The sequence below is a fragment of the Toxorhynchites rutilus genome, chromosome 1 (assembly GCF_029784135.1).
Source record: "Toxorhynchites rutilus septentrionalis strain SRP chromosome 1, ASM2978413v1, whole genome shotgun sequence".
Lineage (NCBI taxonomy): Eukaryota > Metazoa > Arthropoda > Insecta > Diptera > Culicidae > Toxorhynchites > Toxorhynchites rutilus.
Window position 1 is genome coordinate 43,259,517 of NC_073744.1, and position 12,222 is coordinate 43,271,738.

Here is a 12,222-nt window from a genome sequence, read left to right on the forward strand (position 1 = left end):
AGAGATCAGCCAATTCGAAGAATATTCGCTTCGTTATATGATGTACAACAGAAACAGCCTTAGGAATCCTTAAATTGATCCAATGAATACAATGATTCACTTTTGAAGGATTCCTTCAGTTTCCCGCGGAAACAGAGTAAAAATCAAAAATAAACTTCGTCGCTTTGGGTCATTCGCTGTAAAACCGATTTTTAAAATCATAACTTCGTACACATTTATGACAAAAAAAAATCTTAGAGCTGAAATGCTTTGTATACATGCCAATACGACAGCTTCAGCGTAATCAAACCTAGTTTCTGAACAACAAAAAGAATCAATACAATCATCACTTACTCTGGTATAAAATCGTAAAATTTCTTGATTAATAGTTGCAACCGCTCCCATAATGTATTATACTCAAAATCTTCTACAAAAAGCTGTATAATAGTTTCCCGATGGTTAAGGCAAGCTTCACAACAACAATTCAACAGAAATAAATTGCTGTCGTGTTGTTCGGTATCCTCCAACTTGTCACCGTAGTCGCGAGCCGCATTTTCGCCATCGCTTGGAACGCTCTTAGCCACGGAAGTATTAGCAGGTACCGAATCTTGGTTACCGCAAGAATGTTGTTCGCTCTCCTCTTGTTTCAATAGAGTTGGCTTCTTCTTATTGTTCGCATTAGCTGTATAGCCAACAATTACTTTCTGCGATAGCACCTCTAGCGATCGCTGCCAATAATGAACATCCTTTTCATTGTTTTGTTTTTGTTGTTGAACACAACTTCCAGAATGCCCGTTTGTCTGCTCGGGTTGCACCGGTGTACTCAACGCCGCTGCCGAGGGCTCTTGTTGCAGGACAGAAGACATTTTTCAATTGTACCGCACCTCCTCTTTGCGCTGACCACACTGTATCTTCGTCGTCGTCGTCGCCGTGAACTTTTCCGCCGCTTTCCCCGTGCTTCGGCACGTTTGCGGAATGTACCACGTATTTATTCGATTATTAGATCCGCTTCCGAACGGGCCAGTTACGATCCGTTTCCAAAAATACACACATCAAACTAGCTAGGCGTAGATTGCAAAAAAAAAAGTTTTCTTCCCGATCGCTGTCGACTCTTGCAAGAACCCAGCACACATAAAAACTCTTTTGGTCTACTCTTTTTACTTTCTCGTCCGTGTGTGAAACGGTTGGTAGCGCCAGATGTCATTCAACGTTGTTCTGTCATAACAAAGCAAACGATACTGGCTTGATAATTTGCCGAACCAAGATTTTTGTTTGAATGCATTGTTTACAAATGATGGTCAAGGTTATTACAAAAATATGTATTGATGAAATAAATTGGATTATGTGTCGGAGTATTAACACTCCTATACTCGCGCATTGGTCTGTCAGACCAAGGAATCAATAATTCGTTCATTTCTCAGAAAATATCAACACTACGACTTTGCGATTCTCTCTAGCTTCGTTATTCGTCGTTCGTCATCGTTTAGCGTATCGCATGTGTTGGTACAAAGGGGACGTGTGCCACTTCTTCAACACTTTCGGTCTGACACACCGTCGCGAGTATAGGAGTAACTTTTTTGGACAAGTGCCTTTTTCATATTCTAGAATTTGTTGAATGAAATAAATAGAATAATGTTAGTAGCGTGGAATATTTGTTGAATATAATGCATAAGATCATTACAGGACTATTCTTATTTGATTTCAGTCCCTTTTGTAACTGGATTGAACGGATCCATATATTAACTATTCGTCGATATATTCGTCGTTAGATTCATACGTTCAAAAGCAAAATATATGTTTGACTTTCATATAGGTATTCGCTGAATATAATGGTCATACATATACACACTTGTGAAAGAATTTCACTTGTGGAAGAATTGTAAACAGTAAACTATAAACTAATCGGTAGCTTATGGTAATTTTTAACAGTTACAGTTTCGGGTAATTTTTTTTTAATAATGGACAAGAAACAAGAAAAAGAAAAGCAAGTTCTTAGAAATCCTTTTATATCATCTTTTTATGCCTCATCTAAAAAAAAGGCATTAATTCTTAGTTTACCAAGAAAACAAAGACAAAGAATATTAGAAATATGTTATACATTCTTCTCTTCGATAAAAGACCCGAAAAACACGCAACAACTGCATAAAATGTGAAAAAATATGTTTGTTTCGAGCATTCAGTTATGCTATGTTTTGATTCTTACTCAAATGAAACCACAATCGATTGATACGTTTTTATGTTATTTTGTATCTCTTCATACTTCCATGAATCATATTCAGTTGCTTACTTTTAATTAATAACAGTGAAAAATTCGAAATTCGTTATTTGTGTTGGAATATCAAAAATTACTCTATGAATTAGATGACTATTAAAACATAATAAAGACGAAAAAAACATATTTTTTCGAGTTTTTTCATTCAATCATACCCTCTCCTTGAAATAAATGCCAATAAAGCCTGAAAAATACACAATGGCAACATTACAAAGAAGTTCAATTGTCGGTCTGTGACACCGTGCGCGAGTATACGTGTTATGATTTTGCACGCGAGTACAGGAGGGTTAAATAGAGATTATTAAGGTGAAGGTGGAAGCTAGCCACAAATGGCTGCCACAATGGCGCTCATTTCTTTCATTTCCCTCCCTCACCCCTCGCCCGAAAATCAATAATTTTGCGAAACAGTGTGAAGAAAATGATCACACACTTCCTATCAAGTAATATCAACCAAACCCTAATCGATTACTAACAAGATACTAAATTTTCATCTGCTGTCGCACTGTATAATGAAAAACGTCGGAAAACTCGAGCAAGTGCTCTGAAAGTTAAATTTTCATTTTTCAATCTTCGGCAATGGTTTTGGTTGTATTGGTGAAAGCATCGTTATTTTTTCGACACTGATGCCAGACAACATCATCGAAACAGCTATCACAACCACTCAATAAAATGCTATTCCTGAGTCATAGCGTTTCATGTCATGGGAATCAATAGAATAAAATTGTGTTGATATCAATACAATCATTATTTTTACGTTTAATGGGTCTATAATGTAAGTTTTAGCAACTTTAACAGTGGGTAAGAAAATTGTATTGCAGAGCTCGGAACACTGCCACGGCTGTCTATGCTTTCAAGAACACTAAACGGAAAAGTATTACATTCAATCAAAATGTCTCGGCCAACGAAGAGAAGGGTTAAGGCTCTCCAAAGTGAATATGTGAAAACAATACGACCAACGAAGGAAAATATTAATGAATTATCAGCATCGAGTTACTATGCGGAAGAACTTAATATCAAAAGAGAATTGGAGTTCGCATGTGTTATAAATTTGCTCATGTTACGCTCGCGTATAGTCAGAATTTTACTTCATATGCAAATGCACCTTCTATATATATTTGTATTTGCAATTGTTCATCGGAACATATCGTTCATACATTTAACTTCAGTATTGAATTGTTATTTTTTTCCAAATGTATTCAAAGACTCGTGTCAATGAAGCGCCACACAGTCTGATAAGTGAATTGATCTATTTACATGTGCTTTGCTCTTCTCTCACAAACACTATTAACCCATTTTTACACATGGGTTCGCCTATACTACTACAATGGCTAACTTCCCCCTTATCTTAACGGTACCCGGCGCATGTTTTGGAGTATCGTCTCAGATTTCACTCAAAATAAATTCGGATATATTCGATATAATGACATCCCTTTTTTGCTTTTTTCAATCACAAAATGATGAAAACTGTAACAGTTTAGTAGACAATTTTCATCCGGTTAATTGAAGTACCTTCGATGAGAGAGAGAATGCGTCATGGGGGTGAGATTGAGTCAAAAACGGAGAAAGTTACTATTAGTAATATCTTGACAAATAATGCAAATATTTTCGAAAGCTGTGAACCGTTTTATTGGAGACAGATTTTCACTACTTTCAATGCATAATACTTAACTGTAAGGCCTTGTTCTCACTGCTGCGGGGCGTCAGCGTGGCTTGGGCGGGCCGTGTGATGCTTACGATTAATCGTGTGTGTTCTTACCAAGGGGGCTGTCCACATACGTGGACAGAAAAAGCATGATTTTAGACACCCCCCTCCCCCTCCGTGGACAAGCGTGGATATTCCTTATACCCCTCCCCCTGTTGTCCACGTGGACATTTCTCCAGTTTTTGGAAGAAAATCAAGAGAACCCTATATTTTTTGCTCAAATCTAATTTCAAGTTTGTTTCAATTTTTTATTACATGTTTTCTTAATAGAATTTATAGCCTTATTAGTAACGATATGTTTTGAACTCACCGATGTTGATATCATCGTGCTGTTCAAACCGTCTAAATGTTGTAATGTATTGCTAGTTTTGGATCGTTCAACACACCCGAATTGTCACTCAAACGAATAAACGTTATTTGTATTGACTACATTAAACTTTGTGCTTCGTTATCGGGAAGGGATAATGACAATGAATTGGTGGATTGAACACACTTTGGAAATAAAAACTGTTAATTAAAATTTACTTCTCCGTATCAAATATGTATTCTATGTAATTTAAAATTATATTAATTTTCGAGGAGTAATGTCTAAAAATGATTTTATATTATTATAATCAGTTTTAGCGGTAATATCATAGTAGTTCAGTCGAGGTTAGGACAACGGGTTTCAAGTAATCAAATAATAAGTCAAAATTTCCATTAAAGGGCCTGGCCGGGTAAGGGAGTAAAAAGTGCCCCCAAACCAAATCACTAGCTGTATGGCAAATATAGTAAAGGATATTAAATAAGAAATTTTGGTGGTTTATTTGAACCCCTATGTGGTTTGACGTAGGATCTATAGTGAAAAACGTACTTTTCGTTAATTTCACGCCATCCTCAAAAGATCCGAGATAAAAATTTGAAAAAAATACTGAATGTGCATCTTACTACGATGTATCAAAAAAAATTATCAAAAAAAAATTTCATCAAAAATTTTAGTACTAAAAAAAATAATGAAATCTTGAAAATTTTTTTTTTGGGATTTAGAGATTCAGTACTACTCTAATTCATATTTTAATGTGTTTCTACGGCTTTTCTAGATATGTGTGATTTTTTTCAGATTTTTTTCAGTGTTGCGCGGTATCAAAAAATTTTTTTTTTATGTTTCCAAAGAGTGGTTAGGTAAGGGAGTAAAAAGTGCCCCCAAACCAAATCACTAGCTGTATGGCAAATATAGTAAAGGATATTAAATAAGAAATTTTGGTGGTTTATTTGAACCCCTATGTGGTTTGACGTAGGATCTATAGTGACAAACGTACTTTTTCGTGCATTTCACGCCATCCTCAATAGATCCGAGATAAAAATTTGAAAAAAATACTGAATGTGCATCTTACCACGGTGTATCAAGAAAAATTATCAAAAAAATAATTCATCAAAAATTTTAGTATTAAAAAAAAATTATGAAAATTTGAAAATTTTTTTTTGGGATTTAGAGATTCAATACTACTCTAATTCATATTTAAATGTGCTCTTACGGCTTTTCTAGATTGATAAATATCGTCAAGCTGTTTTTTTTTAAATATCTAATAATAAAAATAAAATAATAAAAAAGAAAAATACACAGTACAAAAAAATGTTATAGATTTTCTGGCATTTCGAAATTTTGAAAAAAAATATAACTTTGAGACCACAAATTCGATTTGTTTTTTTATTTTAATCTTTCAATTGAAAACCACGAATACAATAAAATAATCGATTTCAAAAAAATAAAAATAATAATGCAGACGATGAAGAAAATTATTTTGTGTCACACAATGCTCTTAAAAATTCAGGAAAAATTACGCCACATGTAGAAAAAAGACACATACGAACGCATTTAAATAAAAATTTGAGCAGGAGTGGGTCTCAAAGTTATATTTTTTTTTTCAAAATTTCGAAATGCCAGAAAATCTATAACATTTTTTTGTACTGTGTATTTTTTTTCATTTTATTTTTAGTATTAGATATTTGAAAAAAAAAACAGTTTGAAGATATTTATAAATCTAGAAAAGCCGTAAGAGTACATTTGAATATGAATTAGAGTAGTACTGAATCTCTAAATCCAAAAAAAAAATTTTCAAAATTTTAATATTTTTTTAGTACAAAAATTTTTGATGAAATTTTTTTTGATAATTTTTCTTGATACACCATGGTAGGATGTACATTCAGTATTTTTTTCAAATTTTTATCTCAGATCTATTGAGGATGGCGTGAAATAAACGAAAAAGTACGTTTTTCACTATAGATCCTACGTCAAACCACATAGGGGTTCAAATAAACCACCAAAATTTCTTATTTAACATCCTTTACAATATTTGCCATACAGCTAGTGATTTGGTTTGGGGGCACTTTTTACTCCCTTACCTAACCACTCTTTGGAAACATAAAAAAAAAATTTTTTGATACCGCGCAACACTGAAAAAAATCTGAAAAAAATCACACATATCTAGAAAAGCCGTAGAAACACATTAAAATATGAATTAGAGTAGTACTGAATCTCTAAATCCCAAAAAAAAAATTTTCAAGATTTCATTATTTTTTTTAGTACTAAAATTTTTGATGAAATTTTTTTTTGATAATTTTTTTTGATACATCGTAGTAAGATGCACATTCAGTATTTTTTTCAAATTTTTATCTCGGATCTTTTGAGGATGGCGTGAAATTAACGAAAAGTACGTTTTTCACTATAGATCCTACGTCAAACCAGATAGGGGTTCAAATAAACCGCCAAAATTTCTTATTTAATATCCTTTACAATATTTGCCATACGGCTAGTGATTTGGTTTGGGGGCACTTTTTACTTCCTTACCCGGCCAGGCCCTTTTTCTAAATTCCAATATGAACGTAATATGTCTTAGAATCCATTCATGTACATTCATGATCGCGGATTGCGAAGTATTTTTTCGTCTTACAGAAATCTTAACAGTTGATAATCAATATCTGGTGAGTAAGGCGGATGGAGTTTTAGAAGCGCTCTTGAAGCGTTTTAAATCGTTGATTTTAATACGTTCAGCTGCGAGCAGTACTTGTTGGAATTCATCGAGACTAGTTGCTTGGTATAAGCTCATAATGCAGATCTTCTACCAGTCCTACCAGACCCAGAGAACCTGCTTCTGGATTATATTCACTTGCCCAATATTTTTTTAATTCAACCTTATTGTGAATGATTTACTTTTCACAATTTGCTACAAATATGTATTTTTGGGCTCCCGTGGCCGAGTGGTTAGCGTTTCATCTACCTCACATTCACCCCTATTCTGTATTTCGATCGATACGAAATATTTCGAACGACTTGATAGAATTTCATGCTGTCGGTCATGCTCGAACGGAATGAGTTGTTTTCGCATTCCGTTCGAAAAATAAATGAGCAAAACATTCGAAATATGGAAAACGAAATTATAACTCGAACGAAATGCAAATCCGGCGAAATGCAGAATTGGGGTGATTATCATGTTGGAGGTTCGAGTTCGACTTGCACTGGGGTCACGCGTATTCTGGAGCTTTACACTCCTGAATACATTCAAGGCGTGTTCTTCGGCATAGAAATCTCAAATAAGTACTACTAATAGAAATGACGCTAGTAATACCTACGTTGAGAAGCCTAAAGTTCCACTGGGAACGTTAGTGCTATCCAAGTCAAGTCATGCATTTTCGTTGCGTTTATGAAACGAATCGCGGGTTAAGATGCGTTCTTCCAATTATTTTTCGATAAAATAAACCCTTATTCTGGAACCCGGTCGGATTTGAAGTTAGCACAATATTGCGTTCATTTATCTGATAGAGTCAAATTCAATCGGGTTGTGTAAATGTTGCAGCCTTGCAAGCCACTAGAAGCGTATTACAAAATTACCAGATATAAATAAAGAAAAACATCATTGCAAGAAACAGATCTCCACAGAAACGGCTCGTGAACTCATGCAAGAAGCTGGGAGCTCTCGGAAAATAAATACGGCCGTAAAGCGAGGTATGGGTGTACTACAAAAATTACAACATTCTTTGTGTCTTTATCCTGACGGAATACATGGTCCTCTATTACCGATTGGAATAAATTGATCGATGCTAGTTCATGCGCGTTTCTTTCAGAATATACATCTCCGGGAAGAATTCCAGCCATATGAAAAAATATGGATGTTTGACCGGGCAGCACTCTCATGCAACTCAGTCTACACCCATACCTCGCTATACGGCCGCTCTTTAAGCGGAATTTCGCTAAAACGGCTCTCTCCAATTCAGGCACGTTTTCGATTTACGGCCTAAAATATTTCGTTATAACGGCAAAAAAAATTTGAAGATTGATTCAAAATCACTTTTGTACAGAAGTGAAAAAATATTTGCGAAACAATAACTCAAGCAACGAAAAAATTAGGTATGTATACATACATATATTCCATATAACATGGAGTTGTTTCATTTTTGTTTATAGATTATTGTTGGTTTTCATGTATGTATGTTGTATGTATTCTATGTATTTTTGATTCAAATAAAATAAATTTTAATTAATTTAATTTTTGATTCAAATGGAATAAAAAAAACGATAAAATGTATTTTGAATGATAAATCATGTTACATATTCAACAAATTTGGAACCGATCTGATCGAATTTGTATGAATTTGTATTAGAATAATTGATCCTTATAAGGCTTTTCGCTTTGCGGCCAAATTTCGTGGAACGTATCTAGGCCGTAAAGTGAGGTATGGGTATTTATTTTTCAATACAGAGTATTCAGGGTGGGCGTGAAGATAAAAATATCTTGTAAATATGAAAAAGATCTCATTGAATTTAGACTATAAATATGAATGTTTTATTTAAAAATATACTATACGTGTCCACGTGGACATTATCCAAACCCCCTTCCCCCTCACCGTGGACATGCGTGGACATTTTCGTAACCCCTAACCCCCCCAAACGTTGTCCACGTGGTATGTGGACAGCCCACAATGTGTTCACATCAGACTGACGTGTCGTGAGCGTGGTTTTAACGTGTGGCTGGCGTGCAAACGAAAACACTTCACGCCGGCGATATTTGTACATCTCCGCTTCTCTCTAGCATATGTTTGTTTGTAGTAGTGACATAATTTAAAAAAAAAAATTTACGTTTTTCACCCTCCGAGTTTTTAGCCGGATACATCTAACGATGTTGGAATATTGAAAAATAAACCAATTTTCATTCTTTCATTCAAAAAAACATATTGACAATTTTCATAGAACACGCCGCTGGCACGGTGCAATGTAGGTGAATTAAAATATCGTGGCGAGAAGTGAACACGCCCCGCTCACGCCACGTTGACGCCCCGCTACAGTGAGGACATGGCCTAATAGTTATTGTTTAATATTTCGTCAAAATTTGATGTGTAAATAGCCATCAAATAACTTCCCAGAAAAATCTCATGCATAGCTAGGCTGACCAAACGTACCGTTTATAATAGGACTGTACCGTATTTACAACCATTTTTCATCGTGCCGTCTTTTCATCAATTTGTACCGTATTTTAAGTACAAAGAAAGACTACCTATTATATTGACCATTTGTACCACGATTTAGTTGAAAAGCCATGCCTAAAACCATGGTGGCTTCCCAGCAAACATTAAATCGTATAATTTTGCACGTGCCAAGTCTTACAAGAACTCCGGATAAATCATAATCGCATATAATATCAATCAAAGTATGTATCGTGTATATTTAAAATCGCAAAAAATGTAAAAACTCGATTTTATATACCATTATCAAATTAAGTCGCAATTCAGTATAATAAACATCAATTTTATAATGTACATTGTCGTAAAATATATTTAATCCGCATCATATGCGTATATTACCCTGATGCAGTTTGTGTGTCGTATAAGCGTATGATTTAAATCGATTCAGTACTGTACACTCAAAAAAATAATCATGTCAAAGTTACGTGAATATTATCCATTGATCAATTCATGCCAAAATTACAGGATTGACATATGGATGCATAGCAGACGATAGCAATATATAAATATAGTGATCCGTATGTGACATTCCAGTAATATATACTGCTAGACTAAAGTGACCAGATGATCAGAGGTCTAACGCGGGACACAAAAAACAAAACGTTATGTATATACATTATGTGAACATAAGTCATAGTTTAGCGAGTCTAAACTGATCAGTATTTTTTCTTTCTGAGTATCGGCACTCAGTTGTGATTTTTCGGTGGTTTAGATTTTGTTTACGCCCGAAAATCACTCGCTCAATCAGAGCATTTACGCCTGGCAAGCACAATTCAAATTCTAAAATTCTCTTCAAATTACCGAATGGAATGCTCGAAAATTCCAATTCATTTTTCATCGATTTTAGTGTTAACGTAGGCATTCAAAAAATTGACTAATTTCGGATGGCGATGAAAGATAATTTATAGGAACAAAATTTCTTCAAATCTCACGTTTATTAAGTCTACAACAAAAATGAATCAAGGCTGTTGATTCGCAGCAGCAGCAGCACTGTCAAGCAACTTGATGATTTTTCCATACTGCAAGCTCCACCCCACAGCGAAGGAGTTGGACATCCTGAGGCACTTTGTGTCCGCCAGATATAGCCGATCTGGTATTTACAATATCATCTCTTTGCCGCTCCCTAAGCCGGGAGATCGAAGCAACCGGCCAAAATGGACATTTTTATGCGGAAGCGTCAGACGAGACCGGCCGTATCTGAGCAGCAGGAGGAGTAGCTTGAGGTGCCGGTGAAAAACTTCTTTCCGGCAAAGAAGTGAAAAACTTCTTTTCGTACTCATAATGAAAGACGAGACGTACTTGATGCTAGAATTCAACGAATGACAGGGGACCGGTTACTTAACGTTCCCCAGGTAAGCGATGACGTCGAATATATCATTCACATTAAGTTCTCGAAGAAGGTCCTTCTCTGACAGGCGTGAAGGGAATGTCCAAGCCGCTCTTCTTTCGAGTCATATGGTGAACGGGGAGATGTATAGTACGAAGGGCTTACCGGAGTTGGGAAGGTGGTGTGGTCTTTATGCCGAACCTGGGATCAGCCCATTATGCCAAAAGATCACTGGCGGCTGGAGATGAACATTATCGCGAAGACCGCCAACCTTCTCAACATTCCCCAGCTGCGCCTGATAGAACACTTTTGGGCGAATGGCCAAAATAGACTACCACCAAAGTCACGAAAAGGTAAAATAACACGCCAATATACATCTTTTCATTGGCCATGGTTCAGGTTCCGGCCAACTTCCGTAAGACCGCCCAGCGCATCATTTATGATGCTTCATCAAACAACTCTGCCTCTTCCTGTCGAGTATACACTAGTTCTTCCGGCTTATTTAAAACGTTAAGCCCTGACCGAGCTAGGGGACCAAAAATGAACTTTTCGTCTGACTCACGTTGGTTCCTGCGGATCAATAGGGGACTTTTATAAAAATCATTTTCCAATTTTGTTGCTGTCGCTTCCAGTTGACACTCTCTAAACAAAAAGCCCAATGTCGGCGCGATGAAACCAGCTCAACGTATTAATCTTTGGATGCATTAGAAGCGCTCTTGAACAGTCTGCCAAATAAAAGTTTTTTTTGAGGTTCATCCATTTAAGAAAATTAACATGATCAAATTGTGATATTGAAATATATTAATATCGCGGGACATTTTCGTTTCTTTTGCCAAAAGCGGGACGTTTCGCGGGACGGAATCTTACGCGGGACATTTTGTTGAAATGCGGGACTGTCCCGCGTAACGCGGGACGTCTGGTCAGTTTATGCTAGACGCATAACATTCACATGGCAAAACGTATAGTGGTTATCCAGGTCATTGCAGATGAATCACACATATTTCATATTTTTTAGTATCATTTCAGAAAAAAGAAAGATGTGGTGCAGTGGTGATTTGAATTTATGTTTACATTTTTGTTTTATCAAAACGAATTCCTAATTCTAAATAACATAATTTTTCTATTAATTCCGGCATTTATTATATGTATTATTAATGGTGGGATGGTAGAATTATCGATATTCAAAATGTCAACTTTTGGTGAACATCCAAATAGGCAGTAATATTAAATAATTTCTATTCATTTCTTCATCGGCTAAATCCTGAATCGAGGAGACAATTCTCCTATCTCTTTCCACTGTTATAATTGAAGGGAGTTGTAAACCAGTTGTTATACTTAAGTACTTGAATAGTTTGAAATCAGAGTTCATGTCTTTAAATAAGGATTTCATTTTATACATTGTACTTTGGAACATAAAAGCAGTTTCTGAATCCGGTATAACTAAAT

At 35.5% G+C, this 12,222-nt stretch overlaps 2 protein-coding genes across 6 annotated transcripts in view; one reads left to right on the forward strand and one right to left on the reverse strand.

The window, feature by feature from the left end:
- The window catches only part of LOC129762771 (uncharacterized), a 32,392-nt gene extending 31,235 nt beyond the window's left edge, over positions 1-1,157 (reverse strand). For all 4 annotated transcript variants that reach the window (XM_055761299.1, XM_055761300.1, XM_055761296.1 and 1 more), the window contains exon 1: positions 334-1,157. In XM_055761299.1, coding sequence (XP_055617274.1) covers positions 334-845 — 512 coding nt within the window. In that variant the 5' untranslated portion in view covers positions 846-1,157. The remainder of the gene's footprint in view (positions 1-333) is intronic.
- The window catches only part of LOC129762780 (L-dopachrome tautomerase yellow-f), a 403,523-nt gene that overhangs the window by 347,471 nt on the left and 43,830 nt on the right, over positions 1-12,222 (forward strand). The window lies entirely within an intron of this gene.